The 18,857-nt window shown below is 34.8% G+C and overlaps 1 protein-coding gene across 7 annotated transcripts in view; it reads left to right on the top strand.

Moving 5' to 3' along the window:
* The window catches only part of CTBP2 (C-terminal binding protein 2), a 234,130-nt gene that overhangs the window by 157,164 nt on the left and 58,109 nt on the right, over window positions 1–18,857 (top strand). The window contains exon 1 of one of the 7 annotated variants that reach the window (XM_081328980.1): window positions 6,442–6,670. The exons of the other annotated variants lie outside the window; for them this stretch is intronic. Coding sequence (XP_081185106.1) covers window positions 6,463–6,670 — 208 coding nt within the window. The 5' untranslated portion in view covers window positions 6,442–6,462. Of the gene's footprint in view, window positions 1–6,441; window positions 6,671–18,857 lie in introns of those variants that run through there. 7 annotated transcript variants of the gene reach the window in all.

Raw genomic sequence — 18,857 nt, 5'->3', positions numbered from 1 at the left:
CCAACTATAAAAATATTTTTTCTCCATCCTGTAATGGTGCTGTTTACATAAAGCCAGAGAGACATTTGTTGTTTGCCAACTATATTTGCAATTTGAATTTCTAAACGCATTTGCTGTTGTCATACACCATCCAACATGCTTTTACAATGGCTATTAAAACATTATGGGAATAGCAGATTATGATTACATGCAGTTAATAAGTACTTTAAGGATGTATTTTCTCTAGCTAAGGTTCATGGGATTTCCCATTCATTTCAAGCATTTCTGGGGGCTGATTTTCTCAAATGGTGATGATTGTATAACTGTAGAAAGATAGATTTTTTTTAATATGATGTAATATATATCTGAATGATTTAAAATATGATGTAGAATAATGGTAATGAGAGAGAAGAAAAATACTAATGATTGAGTTATTTCTAAATATTAGAAAGGGTTACAACAAGTTATTATAGTAAATCTGAATATCTTATACAGTATTTAATGTTCCACTTTTAATATTTAGTATATATTGCACTATACCAGGAGAAAAATATCAGTTTGTGTTTGTATTATTATAATAATCAGAATTCATATCACAAAATAATGTCCACAGAGGACTTAGTAATAATCTGGGAGATAGAATCAGTATTTACTATATCAGCTAAAAGAAAAATACGACAAGCAATAACTATGTTGCATAGTGTTCCTACCCTACTCACTTTGACATAGCAAAGAGCATGCTTTTTGGTATGCATGGAAAGTGTTACAATAATTATTAAGGTTAGGATAAGCAAATAGGATATTAGGATAAGCAAATATGGAAATTCATTGTTTTTGTAAAATAGGACTCGCTGAAAAAGTTACGTAAATTCCTTTTATTGATTCTACTATTTTAAATAGTAGAGACAAACTCTGGAGATAAAGTGAGTTTCTACCGAAGTATTGCCATTTAGAGGGCTATACATGATCATAAATAGGGCATTCTGACTGACCTGGGCAAATGTAATCTGAAGCCTTAAATTAGCTTTTATCACATTGACCACTCAGGCAAATCATAGCTGTATGTTAATAGTTTCCATCCATGAAAGAAAGGAAGATTACCTCTCTATACAAGCTCTTGTGATTGTAATACTATTACTATTTAGATAATATCTTGGATTTTTGATCCCTGCCCTGTAATCATATCTGGAACTTTTCAAGATTGTCTCTGGATCCTAAATAGAGAATAATGTAAATAGTATCAGGAAGTAGCACTATGGAGTTATAGCTGTCTTCTGGTATACAAGGTAATTGCTGTGAGAATGAGGGCCATAGCAGCTAACTCCGTAATAGTTAAGCCATCTGTACTATGTTCCCCGGCTGAGGTATCATTGGACACTGAAGAGCTGAGGGAATATCTGAATAAGCTAGCAAAGTCTTCAGGATTCATGGCTGACTCTTTCATAGCATCATTTGTAGAACTGCTCATTCTTGGTATCATTTGTAGAACTATGTTTAAGCACTGGGAAGTGGACCAACATTCTAGAGCTTATCTAGCATCCAAGCTTGTTCTACCAAGAAGATAATTCAGAGAATTTCTTGCATACTGTAGAATCTGATTGAAAATTATGACAGGAAGACTATGTCCTTGGCTTCTAGAAATGAGAACGTATGTCAAAGAAAAAAAGTGTTGTTGAGCTCTCAATGTTTTTATTTTAGTCAAGAAGAAAGTGAAATGATCCCCATTGTCTCCTAACTCTATAGCCAATAAGATACAATTTCTGTACTGCTCAAAGACTTTGGCAACACTAGTAGACCAGCTCCATCAGGCAGTGCTTACTAGAAATAGTTCAGCTAGGACTTGCCCTGGAATTATAAAGAATTCCAAGGAGCAGACTCCTTCAATTAAGTTTCTAGATATGGAAATAGATACTGCATAATTTTCCAAGCCAGCAGCTACCACTTAGATACCAGCATCATAAGTAAGTTTATCTAGTTTGTTCTCCATACTCAAGAAGAATAAGAATTGAAGGGCAGTATTGAAGCTCAAGGTGAAAACAAGTTAATTAAACAATAAAGATTCAATGTGGAGTCCCTGAAATTAATTGGTGAAGCTATTTATTGGTGAAGCCAGATAATATATTGCATTAGGAGTCCTTTTGTAGACCTGCTTTCATTTCCCCACCTGAACAATACACTAAAGATTTCTAAGATAGACTATTAACACCAGTTTTGTGGTATTCCCCTTTCATCTTGGCTTCACTACCCCAAAGTAGGACCATTGATGTACATGCATTCACCTGGACAACTGCTTGATTAAAGCCTCCTCAGTGCATAGTATACCCCAAACAATGCAGTGCCTGCAAGTTCACATTCTCAACAGTGAATTAAACCATGGGTTCAATCTGTCCATTCAAATGAATACTAAAAATCAGGGACTGTGAACAACATTGAGAGGTGAAAACTTGGATTTTTATTTTTTTCCCAAAATAACAAATGCCTAAGATTTAGATTGGAATCAAAGAAATGCTAAAGACAGTGTACCTAATACTTCTGAAAGTGGCACACATCCTAGCTATGATGTTTACCGCCATAAATCATGGACTCCATGGTCTTAACTTTTATTCAGAGCTCCTGAAATTGTTTCTTCTCCCTCATTACATAATCACATTGTAGAACTCCCAAGTGTAAATCAAAAGTAACTGAGGGCCTTAACTGTAGATTTCCCAAGCATTTCACAGATTTCAGACTGTTAGAGTAAGAAACACAACTCCATAACATATCTCTACAGGAATTCTGATACAAGTTCATGTTCTATATTTGACCAACAGCAACTAAACGCGTTAAAATGCTACAGCAAGAGATAGCATATTCAGATGCACACAAACAATCTTGATAGGAGTAGGTATAAATTAGCCAATGTACTCTTGTTTGATGGAGTAAACCAAGGACTCATGTAAAATATGTAGCCTGACTGACTGAGCCAACAGCATCTGTGAACAGGATGTTCAATATGTTGCCAATTATAATCAATTTTTTTAAAATGAAAAAATAAGTTAGCTTTATTTTTAAATTCACTGTATTGAAAAGAACATTCTTTGGAAAAAATGGAGTACTTACCAAAATAAAACAGATTTAGAGATGGTTAATATGTTTTGTCAGTATGTTTGGTATTCATGGAAAGTACAACAATTATTGTTAAAATTTAGAATGAATGAATTCTTGCAGAATGGACTAGCTGAAGAAGTTACATAGATTCGTTTTATTAATTCTATCATTATTTCAAGTAGTGGAAACAGACTTTCAGGATAAAGTGAATTTCTGCCAAAGTATTGCCATTTAGAAAGAACATTCCATAAATAATCATTAATGGGCACTCTGTTTAAACTGTCCAAATTTAACCAGAAGACTTAAATTACCTTCCCCCACTTTGACCACAGTGACAAACCATAGCTGTATCTTATTAGTTTCCATCCATGAAATATATATGGTGTCTTTATGGTAATAATATGAAATATATTAGAATGAATTAGTGACTTGTCTGTCACAATAGCACTATCTTGTAATTTTATTGTAGATCAGATTTAAAGGTGCACACTAATGTAGCCAGAAAAAAAGTTAAGATTTTGTTTTAGTTTTGTATGGTAGTTTTTAATAAACAAGATATTACATTAATCTATATTTTCTATTCTGTTCAAGAAATAATAAAGATATTAATTGTTTTTAGACAGTTTTTATTATATCAGGGAGACGGTAATCTGCATCCACATTACTGAAATGTATTTTATTTACTTTGTTGATATTTTGAAAATGGTTGTTAGAAACTTCTGAAATGATCACCAAGATTTGCCAAGATAAATTTCCTTTGTTGCTTTACGGTGTGAATGCATGATCTACATCAAAATTGAAATAATGAAAATTTAACGTGTGTGTGTGTGTGTGTGTGTGTGTGTGTAGCAGCTGGAAAGACACTGTTCTTTCAGATTTGTAAAATCAAGGCTTTTTGCCCTCCTTCTGTGACCTCTTCTCGAACCTTCATATTATAAATTCTAAATTAAATCTCGGCAGATTCCTTTCCTGGATGATGAAGGAATTGGAAAATGATGAGGATAATGTAATAATTAGAGTGGTTAGTTTAAAAGTGGCTTCTTTTTTTCATTGCTTTTCTCTCTCTGATTCCCCAGTAATGTATGACATTGATAAAGTATTATACCAATGCCTAGCTTGCTCTAAGCATGATTGATTTATATACTTGTGTACCTTGCTTCTTGGGATCAGCACACCTGTACCTATTTAATGTCTCCATAGCTGTTCGTTGTGGATTAGTATTTCATCAGGATGGATTAAGATTGAATTGACATGAAGCTCCCATACTCGCCACCATCTCTCCTTTTCTTGCCAGGGAATTTTTTTCTCAAGGTATAATTTAAAATAAATGTTATGCCTTGTGATGCGTAAAGCCTGTCTGTGTATGTTTGTATGTAAAATAGCACATAATGGTCATGATCTGTGGTAGAAAATATACTAAGACGTGCGTAGGGGTTGATGCAGTTGCATCCATCAGACTAAAATAGTGTCACATGGAACAAAGGCTTTAGAGTTTTATTTAGCCTTTAATCCTCACACAGTGTTTGTGTATTTGTCCATGTGAGCTAGCCATTGCAGGCAGGAAGGGATAAATCTGGATTAAGCAGAGCAACTACTTTCTGCATCTGAATTATACAGAAAAGACCTTTCCATTCTACTTATTTCGAGCCAGGCTGAGTTACTGTTAGACCTTTCTTGTTTTGCAACTAAAGTTTCGAAGAATAAATAATTCAGGCAGCACTTTGAAATAGTAAACCACCTGCTGGACTATTTCCTAAAGCCCAGAAGGATTCAGATACAGGCTTCTGTTGTTTTTTTTTTTGTATTTGTTTATGTGTGTAACCGAAGATTTTACAGGAGAGATTTCCTGTCCTTCTAAAAGCTAAATATTGCTGAATGCCAGTTCTAAGCAGACATATTGGCCGCTCTCAGAGCTGGGATGCTGCAGGATGGGACGAAGGCTCCTGGGAGAACGATGCTACGTTTGAATGCCAGAGGCCTCCAGGAAGAAGGAATTCACTAACCTATGGTGGTGAGGGATTTTGGTGTGAGCAGCCAAGCTGTAAACCACATGATACCATCTTGCAAGGAGGTACGGACGTGAAGCAAGATTTGTATCGGTATCCGGAGCCACATTTTATGCAGAGTTCCTTGTGGAGAGGTTCCATTCCTGATTTTACATATTACGACAGACAGCCTGCAATGTCTGCACGGAGTTCCTTGCCACCTCAGGATTACTACTATGATCCTTCTTTAGCTACTAGATCACCTAGGGATTCATGCTACTATAGAGATCACATGACTAACAGACCTTTATTGAATTATGGCATGCCTGGTGGTAGATTGGCTTGGGATCAGATGCAAGTACGTCCACCTGTACTCCATGAAGGCAACCATGTATACAGAGATCCTGTGATCAAGATGGTTCCTGAAGCACAGAGAATTCGAAATAGAGATCCTTCTCTAACAAGGTATGGTGTTGAACCCCCTGCATCTAGATGCAGAGCAGAACCTTCTGTATTTCCTTATCGGCAGGCTTATAATGACATAGTAGAGAGATCTGTAGATTCTTCAGCCAGTAAACAAGTGGCTCCGACATGTTTGGTAGTTGATCCAAATTCATCTGCAGCCCCTGATGGAAATTTAATGCTGCCTGCCACTTCTGTAAATCGTGGTCACGGACCAGTCAGAGACAGTTTCAGTACAAAAATCCCTTATGATGGCTATGAAGCAACAATGACATCTTCCCAAATGCAGATGCCTGCATCTTGTCCAGGACAGGACATTAAAAGGAATGTGGATCCAGAATATTTAGCAATGATGCGTTCTGAAGGAATATCAGAAAGCACTCTCAGTGCATTGCTGCAACAAGGATTTGATTCTCCAAGTTTATTAACAATGATGGAGGACAATGACATAAAATCAGTGGCTCCAAATCTAGGGCAAGCAAGAGTGCTTTCTCGAATTGTTCATACGTACAAAGTAGAAATGCAACTCCAGAGGCAATCTAGGAAAAATACTGCCATTCGTCCCAGAAACAGATCAAATAGTTTCAGTCACCGAAGTGAATTGCTCCAGAATGAGTACGGGACGCATCCTTTCACCAACCCTGTAGTGGATGGTGCAGCAACATATCAGTCACCAACTGCTTCAATGCAACCGCCATCTCCAAGAATAGCAGAATTAAGTCGCCGTCCGTCTAGTGCCCCAACACAGCATCTTTTGGAAACTACAACAGGGTTTTCTCCTCAAGTCACTCCTTTTCTTCCCACTTCTGGATATACTTCAGATCCATGCAATATGCATATCCGTCAAGCAACTGGCTATTCGCCCCCTTCTGCGATTCCTATGAATACACTGCAAACAAATCCACATGCAAATTCCAGAATAGCATATTCAACCACATACACTGTCCCCATGGAACTGATGAAAAGAAATCCACTATCGTCCCCTGCTCACAGCCCTCACAACAGTCCTCAGATTCTTCGAAAGCAAGGAGTCCAAATGGAACCCAGTCTGGCTCCAGTGGGACCGAGTTTTCCAGGGCATCATTCACCATGTCAGAAATCTCTAAGGCGTACAGGTCCACCCGTCATCATCTCCACCATGACATCTCCTGAGCCAAGTAACTATTTTAAAATATATTGCTTTGTAGAATGCATTAGAATCATTATATTCATGCTTATTTTTTTTAAAAAAAAACTCTCAGTGTTCTAATGGGGCTACAAATATATAATCTCTTGCATCAAGGTGAGGAGCATTAATCTATTTTATTATACATACTTATACACACTCCTCTATGTACTAGAAACTCCAGTGTTGGAAATTATGGTTTAGTTTCAATAAGTGTGTTAAAAATGGTTTATTACAAATTAAGGAGGCAAGTAAACCAAATCTTTTATTATGCGTTGAATCTTGCCATTTCTCTTACTTTTAGTGTTTGTAAGATTAGATACTATTTGCCTTCTATTTTCAATTTCTGAGTGACTTTTGTTTAATTGCTATCAGCTCAAGGATATTTCTAAGGAATTGATGAGGGTTCTGTGATAATATTTACTAAGTTTGCCATGCTGTGATCCTAGGTCTTGTTCAGCCAGTGTTCTTCCTTTCTAAAATAATCTGTATATGTATGTGTATATATATGTGTGTGTATATATATGTGTGTGTATATATATATATATATATAATCCAAGTGCCAATTGTCAGAATGTGTGGCATTGTAATGAAGAGTATATGTCCTGGTAAGGTTATGAAGCTGAACAAATTACTGTCCTTTTGCAAGGGAGCAGATCCTTAAGTAAGACGCGTTCAGTAAATCCCAATAAAAGCTGTAACACTCACTGAAGTTGTAGGAATCAAAGTTAGAAAATGTATCTCCTCCTTTAAGAGGACAGGCTGGTGGCAAAAATTACTTTGTGCCTTGGCTGTATACTATAAACATCTCATGGGAAAAAATCCTTCTGAATTAAGTGGAGTTTACATTAAGTAAACATTCCAACAATTAATTAGCATGGAGCCTTGAAAAACAGATTGCTCCTTTTCCCAAATAAATAATAAAGAAAAATAGCGAGCACCATCAAGACCCTGAAATGCATTTCAGTCCCATGGATTTCAGTGATGTGTCTTTTAACTCCCTTTTACTATATTTTAAAGTGCTCACTTTGAGCTGGATTGTGTTCCCAATATATCAGTTCTAAGCATTAAAATGATGCCTCTTTTTGTAAAGCAGCTTTATTTCAACACGGCAACGTATACAATTAACAAAAGGCAGACATATCGCCTCTTTAACTATTTAAAAATAAAAAATTGTTCAAGTTACATTTTTGGAAATAATACATATATCTTAAATAATTGAGAACACTTTGTTTAAGTATATATACTATACTATTAAAGTATATATACTATACTATTAGTACAGAAGTGGTTATTTTTCTAGTCCTGCTGCTTATTTTGTTTGAATGAAAACTTCTGATTAGAACTGAAGACAGCTGGGACGCTCTGCAGTTTTTGAAGGATGGTCAATAATTATTTTTGTAAAATTGTTTGCATATGAAAACGTTTTTCAACTTGTGAGGGGAAGTTTGTTTGTTTTAAAGAAGATCAATACAAAGTCACAAACAACCAGTGGCTTTGCTTTATGATTATTTAGTGTTGTCTCAAACAATGAAAATAAAACAAAACAACTTCCCAATACAGTCCTTCTCTACCTAATAAGATCTACTAGCATCAGACAGATATTTTTTCCACATATTTTTTTGTATTCTTTGAGTGATGGCAAACATTTATGCCATCCATAATGGAAATGATTTCCCCATATCTTCTCTGCCCTGAAAACAAAAGGCCCTAATGTAGTACTAAAAGTCTGTATACCTTAGAATATTTTGCTGCCTTTCTTCTTATTAAACTATGCCATCTATCTTTATGTGATGGGGTAGACAGTGGCTGTCTTTGTTTTTGAAACTATTTGCCTGCTAGAAGACAATATGGACAGTATAGTTGGATGTGGAAAAGCATCCTTCTTGAGGCAAACATTCTTTCTCTACAACCAATTCATTTGCATGAGGATGACATTTGTTGCTCCAGTAATTTCATCTGATAATGGCCAGCTTGCAAAGCGGATCTGAAAACATATTCCTTAATTATGTGTTGCTAAGCAACGCGAGGGTTTGGTCATAATCACAGAAAGATTATCTTTCTATTGAAGTCACTGAAAAGGTTTAGCTGAAGTAGGACCTTCAGCTAAAATTTGTCTCTGTTCTTGTTTTGTTCTGCTTTGTTTTTCATCTAAAACAATGAACAAAGGTATTTTTCCCCTCTTCTTAAAATGTATATTTAATTAAGCAATGGTCTGTTATAAAGTAGGTGAAATGAGAATTCCAGGATTAATTATGAAGAAGTGTATGTGTTGAAGCAAATTCATTCTTAACCAACATAATTAAATAGTAATTTGTTATATACAATGCATGTAAATACAATCACATATTTAAACTGACTGGTCAAGGGTAAAGCATTCATATTTTGTGATATATTTAAGGGATATGTTATAAACACCCATGATTATTTTTACCCCATACATTTAATAATCTCTGTTGACTTTAGAGGGGCTTGCTTCTTAGTAAATAGAATTAAGATTAAATTGCTAATAAGCATTGATGTTTGCTATTATATTTCAGTCATTCTTCTTGGACTATACTGTTATATAAAAAAGCTACTAATTGATTGTCTAATTGCAATATATGAAGCTGGTTATACAAATATTTTTAATATTATTGTTTTAATATTTTAATTGGTATCTAAATTACACTTAAGTACTACAAGGGAGTTAGCACCATTAAACATACGACACTTACTTATGAGTTAAGAAAGTATAGCATAGTTGTAATAAAATGTAATTGGTTGGATTCAGAGTACTGATTCCAGAATAAACTAGCATTCAGAAGAGACTTTTTCTGAAGAAAGAGGAAGATAACATTTTCATCTGTTTTGCTGTGTCTTCTCCTGACTTGTTCTAGACTAGAGCAGTTACCAAATGACTGGTGGATACAAGTTGTTATAAAAAGATTAGGAAAAAACACTTATCACTTCCAACTTAGTATGCATTATATGTCCATAATATTTATAGAGAATGGCAAAAACAAAAAACCAAAGGACTTTTGGCATTATAGGAAATCAACAGATGGTAGGGAGTAGGTAGGAAATAAAGGAACAAAAGATAAAACATGTCATTAATCTGTACAAGTTCATTTACACATATAATTTTTTTTACAGATATCAAGATTTCCTTAATCATTTTGTACCTAAGTGATTGAAACTCAGTGTTGTGGAACATATAATTTTGAAAATGATTTTATCTGCATTTCTAAATTCAAAACAATTGCCAAAGTGGCAAACAATTAAATAACAATTTCCACTAAACCGATTTATACTTCAAGGTTATTCCTTTCCCTTATTGCTAGGGATATTATTGTTGTAAAGGGTGAGATAAGAATAAATTGTCCCAAGTTGTTCCCATATCATTTCCCCACTTTATGAAAACTGTAGACAGTTAAAATGTCATAAATATTTTAATATTCCATGAGTGGCATCTGTGGCTTGTTTACTGTTGTCAAGACCTTGGAGCCAACTTTAACTTAACCAGAAACAATCTTCTTCAATATTTACTGAATATTTAACAAAATTTACTGAGAGTAAAGGTGCAAAGTTCCAGAGATTTCAGCAGGTAGACTGCTTTCACTTTGAAATCCAATTTATTTCTTGGTTGTAAAAACAGAGGCTTCTTCAGTTTTAAGGTTGTTCATCTCTTTATCCAGTCATCATAAAAATGAGCCAGGACAAACTTTGTATATAATAGTAGGACACAGCTGTTCTTTGGTTTTATAGCCTCATTTGCAATATTATTTTCATTTGGCCATTATTTCATTGTCTCGTATTAGGTTTCATCTCAGTTCTCCTGATGACTTTCTCATGATTCAGTTCACATGATTCAGAAACATTAGAAACAGAAGTGGAATATAGTGAAATTTGTACTTTTCAAATGTTGATTGATTGATCAATCCTGATCATTCAGACTGCAAATTCTGCAATCCTAGGTTGTTATGGTATAAGTCTGTGTTTATTCTCTGTGGTTAAAGGGAAGCATTGATTTCCCTCTTACATTCCTCTCAGCCTTGGAAATGGACTCTGAATTACTTTGGAAAGCTCTGGTGCTAACACACACACACACACACACACACACACACACACACACACACACACGAAATCAGCATAGCTAAGCTGGATGACATACATAGGGGATTGTTTAGATCCCAAAATGTCAATCCTCACATTCTGTGGCCCCTATTCAGTTCTTGGGCTGATCTTGCAGTCAGAAATTTAAAAATATCACAGAAATGTTGATGAATTTCTCTTGCACAATTTCACTTTGCTAGTCTTATCAGTAGCAGGACATAAAGAAATACAATGCCTTTAATATAGGAGGAGAGGGCTCTTGTAAATGGACTTTGAATTTTCTTATCTGCGACTTAACTGAAAAAAGAAATAAAAAGGATAAGACCTATGTTATTATTGAGACTGTCAATGAATTTTAAATGTTATTAAATTATCATATTATCTCTAATTAGAAAGCTAAGAGTGAGAAAACTGAGCTAATATCAGCCTGGTAGTGGGCTTTTCATTTCCTTCATTTGTTTCCTCCAAAACGTTCTCCAAAATAAACAAAATTAGGTGATGCCGAGAAATCCATTACAAGACATACATTACCAGTGATCCATTTTGTCTTGCTGCTTACTTCTCTCTTCTCTAACTAATCCTGTATAACTTCATCTCTGACTATCTATGGAGATTCTTAGTCAGCCAGGTCATAGTTATCCCAAAGGTGCTTTTTCACGAGGCAACTGGACGTTCTTGTTTTTCCTCAAAGACGTTTCGCTTTTCATCCAAGAAGCTTCTTCAGCTCTGAAGCTTCTTGGATGAGAAGCAAAACGTCTTCGAGGAAAAACAAGAATGTCCGGTTGCCTCGTGAAAAAGCACCTTTGGGACTTCATCTCTGACCTTCCTGTTTCACCTTTTCCATCCGCAACAAAATGGTGTGAGAGCTGAAGGAGGACAATCTCTCAGCTAGTCTTATCAAGTAAGAAATACCCAGTGCAAATTATCCTAGTGGATAATTTAGTAAGGGTCTTGCAAGCATGACAAATTGGAATTTTCTGGTCCTTTGCAGGATTTAGTGATTCCAAAGAACTTTTTAACTATATGATTTTCAAGTATAATGAGGAACATTTTCATTGCAACTGCTATTGCTTGAAAGTTCTGAGCAAGCAGGTAGAAAGAGTTTGAAATGTCCACATATCTTTGTGACCCTTCTTGAAAAGGCAAGTGATTTTGGTTCATTTCACTAAAAGTTTGCCATTTTCAACTAGAAAGATCTCTGGCCTTAATTCTCAAACTCTGCTACGTTTCTAATGAGAACTCCCTGAATACTGATTCCTTTGCCAAGTAATTCTCTCTGAAAATGTAAAAGATTAACCTTAGTAACCTATCACTGATAACTGTTTTAATGCTTTCATTCCAAGCTTATAGCTGCCACAATTTTAGGCTTTGGCTGAAAAAAGCATGAGTCAGGATAGTCATGAACTTAGACTAAAATAATTTCATGCCATGAACTACAGAATGAATTTACATTTGGCAATCTCACTGCTAGACTCTGCCTGCAGACTTTTTGGAATGGGAAGCGAGATGTCATTCTTTCCTAAAATTTACATAACTAGATTAGTTAAAGGTGGCACCAAACTTTTGTTCTCTCATATGCCATGAAAAAAATAGAGGAAATAGGAAAAATTGGATCTCAAATGTCACCGCAGCTCAGTCATAATCACTATTCCCAATCTGGTGCTGTCCAGACATGTTGGAATATATTTGTCATATTGTATGTTTTAATTAAACATATATCTTAAGAACTGTAAATTGGGTTAAACATACCTTAATTAATTAATGGTCTAAAATAGAGTGTATTTTTTTTCTAGATTAAGGATTGAATGTGATCTTTAAGGAGCATGGGGAAAATTTCCGGCTACTAAAGAGAAAGGACAGACATGAACTAAATTTGATGTAATTTCATTTACACCTAAATATAATGTGTTTATTCATTAATGTCATTTAATAATATTTATCTTCAGTCACATTAAAAACAGTATGGTTAAGTAATAATGTCAATCTTCCATAGCAAGGTTACAGAAATTTCCTGAAGCCTCGAGGAAGCTCAGGTTGTGCACCTCTGATTTTGATTTTTAGACTGCACTTAAGGATTGTAAGCAAGTAAGTCTAACCAGATTTAAGTAACACTGACTAAATGTATTGATGATTGGAAACCCCTTATTGATTGACTTTTTGCAGTAAATTTTAAAAAATGGTTATGATAAATGGTTTGAAGTTAGAATGAAATTAATAGATTATGTACAAAATGTAAATGCTGTAAGATGTTATTTTATATTTATACTTAACAACTGCTATAGAAGAAAATTAGAGTTCACTTCTTTATGATTCTTTTTTCCCTTTTCTTTGATTTCTCTGCACCTTCGTCTTTTCTGTTTTCTTTCTCACCTTTTTTCAAATTAAACATTAGTTCTCGTTAGTTTTTATTTTATTTTAAAATTATAATTTTTTGTTTTTAAAAAAAATCTACCTAGGCTACTTGCTTCTCCAACTTTGCTTCTTTTTTTGTGAATTCGCCCAGTCCTTCTCTTAGAGCTACAGCATTGCCTTACATCTCTACTGGCAGTAATCAAGCTTAATGTTTGGAAGCCTAATTTTCAATTCAAATGAAAAACTATGTATCTTTGGTTCATAGTGACTATTATTAGTCTTGATATAGGCATAACAGGGTGTCACCTTAATTTTGCCAAGAAAATCTATGACAAAATATGTAGGGAAAAAGGAAGACCAAATCAGCCCATGGCTTAATACCACACTCTTAGCAAGGTTCACAGAAGGCGGTATTATGTCTATATTAGGTTTCTGAATGTTAGTTAATTTGCACATTGCCCTGACAGAGCATAACCCATAGGAACCTCTTGTTCATCTAGATATGGATTATGTTTGCTATATCCTAAAGCAGAAAAGTGGTAAATGACAATACAGGTTTCTTTTTTAAAAAAAAAATCAAATGTAAACGGGTTTTTATCATTTACAAATGCTGCTTGTGTTGTTAACAAAAAGCATACACAATTTCATCTTTATAAAACATGAGTTTTAGAAACATAACAAATGTCAGCTCCTTGGATTATTTATTTTATCTCCTGGGTGTAAAATGGCTTCACAAATAAGAATAGCGACAGTAACATTTAGGCAGACTACTAAAAGAGCAAGATACTTCTTTGTCACTAGTTATCAGCTTTTCTTGACTGTGGAGGTTTTTTGTAATATATGAGGATATAAATAGGATGTTGCTGAGAGATGATGAATTATACTAGTGATCTGTCATTAAATCATGGAAGTGGGAGGTTGACTCCCATCCTGCTTTTGTTTTAACAGACTTGGCAATTAATTATTAACTCTAATTCTTCACAGATATTTTCATACAAATCAAAGGCAAACAGTCATTCAAATTCCATTTATTCCTCTATTCATTCCTCCATTTATAGAGAGCTGTCAATCTTCTGCTTATATTAGATACATATTATGATTTGACTAACTTTTTTTAAAGTCAAGTTGTAGTTTCACACTTTTATATCTTCTGCTTTCTATTTAGTATTCTGATTTGATTCTTATGAGGTCCTTGTGGTAAATGTCTCTGCCCATATTACGTGAAGTAAATGTTGTAAACAAACAAAAATAAATATTATCTTATTTACTGATTTATTATATTTTCTTAAACAAGATCATTATGTAATTTCAAGTTTCTCCATTTCTTCAACTGTTTCATTTACATCAACCTTTGTAATACCACATGTTTGCTTGATGTTGTATTTAGTCCACTCAAAGTTTGCCATACAAATTTACAATGTCCTCCACAATTGCATTTGTTGTACTTGCTTATACTTCATTATACTGATTTTCTGGCTCGAAAGAAATGATAATGCTATATTTCCAATTAAAATACTGGAGTAGGATGGGGAGAATAATGAGACAGTATTACAATCTACAGAATGTAATAATTTGTGGTCACATGCTGGAGAATACATAATCTCTTTGCACCTTAGATCTTTTTTATTACTTTTACTAATAGGTCAAATGGTGAGAGATGGATGAGGGGAAGAGTTGCCTCTATATTTGTCTTTCTCTTCTCTTAGCCTGTTGTTTGTTACTCTTAGCCTTAGAGTGATTAGGGGACAATAGAATTTATTCTTTCTCTTGTGCATCCCTCCTTTAAAAATGTTTGGATAAATCACTATAAGTAGAAATTATCCTTTTCCACATGTTTTTTAAAATTGGGGTTTTACTTCAAATGTAACAAATATCTGTTAGCATTTACCGATGGCTGAAGTCAATCTGTAATCTACCTCCAGAAGAACTATGAGTATTTGCTACTTAATTGTATTCTTTCAGTGCTTTGCTCATGTTCAAGACTATATTCTCCAACAAGGGTTTCTGTTGAATTCAAACGTGACTGGAAGTAAATAAAATCCTTTTTAATAATACAGGTAGTCCTCAACTTATAACCACAATTGAGCCCAAAATCTCTGTTGCTAAATGTGACTGACATTTGTTAAGTGAGTTTTGCCCTATTTTACCACCTTCACTTATTAAGTGAATTAGTGCAGTTGTTAAGTTAGTAATACCATTGTTAAGTGAATCTGGCTTCCCCATTGACTTTCCTTGTGAGAAAGTTGCAAAAGATGTTCACATGACTCCACCACACTGCAGCTGTTATAAATATGAGTCAGTTGCCAAGCATCTGAATTTTGATCATATGACCGTGGAGATGCTGCAATGATCATAAGTGTGAAAAATGGTCATAAGTCACTTTTTTCAGTGCCATTGTAACTTAAAACCGTCACTAAACAAACCATTGTAAGTCAAAGTCTATGTGTAGTTTATTTGCATACATTAGGACAGGGTCCCCAACCCCTGGTCCGTGGGCCAGCACTGGTCCGCAGCATGCCACGAACTGGTCCGCCCAAACAAACGAAGTCCCAACCAAGGGATGCAGGCAGTACACGAAACCAGGCCCTTTCTGGTCTGCGGTAAATATTCTCTTCATGGAACTGGTCCCTGGTGCCCAAGAGGTTGGGGGCCGCTGCATTAGGGAATTCTGGTTTTTCACTCATAACCTGTTCATTCTTCTTGGTTTCTTTTTGAAGCACAATAGCAAATTCAGTAGAAATTGGAAACCTTAATGAGACATTTAATGAAGATTCCTAGTTTGATTTTTCCAAAGAAGCTAGGAGAATAAAACCTGATTTGTAATCATGATTAACATACAAGGAGACTCTGTATTGACACTGTTAATACTTTAATTCCTGGTTAGTTTAATGTTCCAAATATGCTAGAAGCTTAGCATCTAGTTTATAAACAAAGCTAGCTTTTCTGGAATTCCGGCTTACAAGGGCACATGAATAAAGTTCATCTCAGATATTACAGCTTATGAACTCAGAATATTAATGTATGATATTAACCTCATGGAGAAAATCTGTGTGATTACTAAAAGTAGAAGAAAATTTGATGGCACATAATCAACTAAAAATGAGATTAGTTACTGTAAACCAAGGTTGTCAGAGGTAGTTAGATCTTGCTGTATTAACGTAGAAATTCAGGGAATATTTGAAATAAAATTCCTACATCCTACTATAGAATTAGTTATCAGTTTGTTTATTCACTTTTTCTATGAAAATAGAATGAACAGACTGGCAGAGGTTGGTTTGTTTTTTTAACTTGAACAGATGTTTCAAGTGGCATCTAGGGCAGCTGATGCTTCATTATTGCACTGCCGCATTAAAATAAAGGCCATAAAACTTCTATTAACTTTTGTAGCTGCAGTTAATCTTTTCCTATTCCATATCATGAGCAACATAACCCAAATAACTTAATGAGCTACAGTCTAGACCAGGCCTGCACAAGTCATCAAGGGAAAAGGACCACATTGATAAATTAACCATCCTTTTAAAAAAGTGTTAGCAAAGTTGCTTAGTGGGCCATATATGCTGGATAGGCCTAATCTAGACTTAATAAAAAAAGTTTCTTAAATATAGGTATACTCAATTTCAGATTGCAATATCATATGTTCTATTCTTCCTGTATGGCTACCCTTCCTCCTTTCCCTTCCTCCTTACTCTTCTCTCCATTATCCCTGAGAAGTTGTGGGTGAACATTCTGACAATCCATTATGGATGGTGAATAAGAACTAGCTTACTGACTGTCCTGTCTTTGAACTCTGAGAGCTTAAGAGTTTCCTTTAAAGTTAATGCAAGATTGCTTTTACCTGGAAGGTGATGAACAGAAACAACTCACTCCTGTAGTCTGTTTGATCCCAACTTTTCTTCAGTAATACAATGGTAGTTGCAGGCCAAACAGTAGTAGGAAAGGAGATAATATCCTTATTCTTTCTTGTTTCATTGACACAACTTATGAGTCTTTGAATTGTCTCCATGTTAAAAGCAATAGGAACCGGTTTTGTTGGTAATTTGGTCAGAGAAATGTTTTCTCAGCTGGTACCAAGTAAGTTGAAGTCCAGAAGAAGTTTTACACATGATGCAATGAAAGAGTTCACCTCATATTATTGGCACTAAGTGTGGAAATCATTGTAACCGTGAAGGAAAATTTGGCTGTTGTCTTGTTGTGAAGAGTTCTGCATTTGCTTTCCATGGAAAAAGAGGCTAAATTCAGTGTACACTGTTCGTTGGTGTTTCACAATATTAATAAATAAAATATTAATATGCATTAATAGGGTGTTCAGCTGACTTTTTCCCCCTCAAGGGCAGTAGTTCCATGAGGCTATCCTGTATTAGGAAAGAAGAACTGGAGCTGCATCAAGATGTCTTTGGATGGATACCTTGAATCTCATAACCTTTTCAAATTTCCTTGTGCAAAATCCATGCTACTGGATCTTCTAATCTCAGGCCTTAGAAAAGATTAGTCACCTTTGTTTTCAAAGTGATCAACTTCTTACTTCTAGGAAAAGGAGTCAAGAATATTGAAGAGTTTACAGACCTGTCAAATTGCACATATTGCATTTAAGGCTACTGAATATTTGGGATGAATCCAGCAATGGCAGAAATCATTTGGGAGAACAAATTTTATATGAGCATTAACTAAACAAATAATTTGTTTATTCATTAGATTTTTAACCCATCTTTCCTTCAGGATCTTAAGTAACATGCCACTTATTTCCAAAATAATACTTACTAAAATAAAATAAGAAGTCAAAGTAAAAGAGAAAGCTAAAATGCAAAAGAAAAGAGGTAGAAGAAAAATAGAAAAGAAAGAAAAAAGATATAAATAAGTGGTTTCTGATCTTTACAGCAGTTTTAAGTACAGTATTATATTGACATATCTCTCAAGCTATATCATGATTCTGTTCTTTGATTTTACTGCTGGCTTTTCCATTGATTCTGCTTGTTGGAAGCCAGCTATGAAACTCACTGTTGGGGGGGGGGGTGCTTTGATGGTCATAAATGCTAGTTTGTGAAGCACCTGAGTCTCAGTCATATGGCTACAGAAACTCAGTTGTGAGAGGACCTGTCATAACTTTACGTATTCACCATCGTAACTTTGTAACTAACCCTAACTGAACAGTCGCTAAACAGGGCAGTCATTAAGTGAGATCTACCAGTGTTTATAAGTTAATTCCCCCTTCATATTTCATAGCTATACTCTCAAGATATGTAAAGAAAAACTTTAATCTGTCACATTAGGACATTTCTTTTTCTAAAAGGTGAACAAAAGGCAAAATGTGCCAGCTGTCCAGCTTAGTCCAACAAAATAGTCTTCTGGAAAACTTCAAATCTTTTACTCAAGCATTCATTAGGATTCCGCCCTCTCAGAGTGTTATATAAAATAAATAGCTTGCAGAAGTAAAGATCACTTTTTAACAGGCTTTATTATTTACTGGGCTTGAAGCCTGGAAGAATTTAACAATTATTATTCTTAGGCAGTTTAAACCAGTTATTGTGATTTTGGTAAATACCTGTCTCCAAAAGAAGAAAAGTAACTTCAAATTGGGAAAGTCAGCCAGATCTGAAATAGTTGTGCCAACAAAATTAGAAAAAAATTAGCACCCCAAGGTAGGTGACTACCCCTCTAATACTACAAACATTAAACTTAAAAAAAAATGATTTTAGTAGCTTACTTTAAAAAAAATGATTTTAGTAGCTTACTTT

Source organism: Vipera berus (assembly GCF_964194415.1).
Source record: "Vipera berus genome assembly, chromosome: 5".
NCBI classification, from domain to species: Eukaryota; Metazoa; Chordata; class Lepidosauria; order Squamata; family Viperidae; genus Vipera; species Vipera berus.
This window is presented reverse-complemented; position numbering and strand designations above follow the sequence as displayed.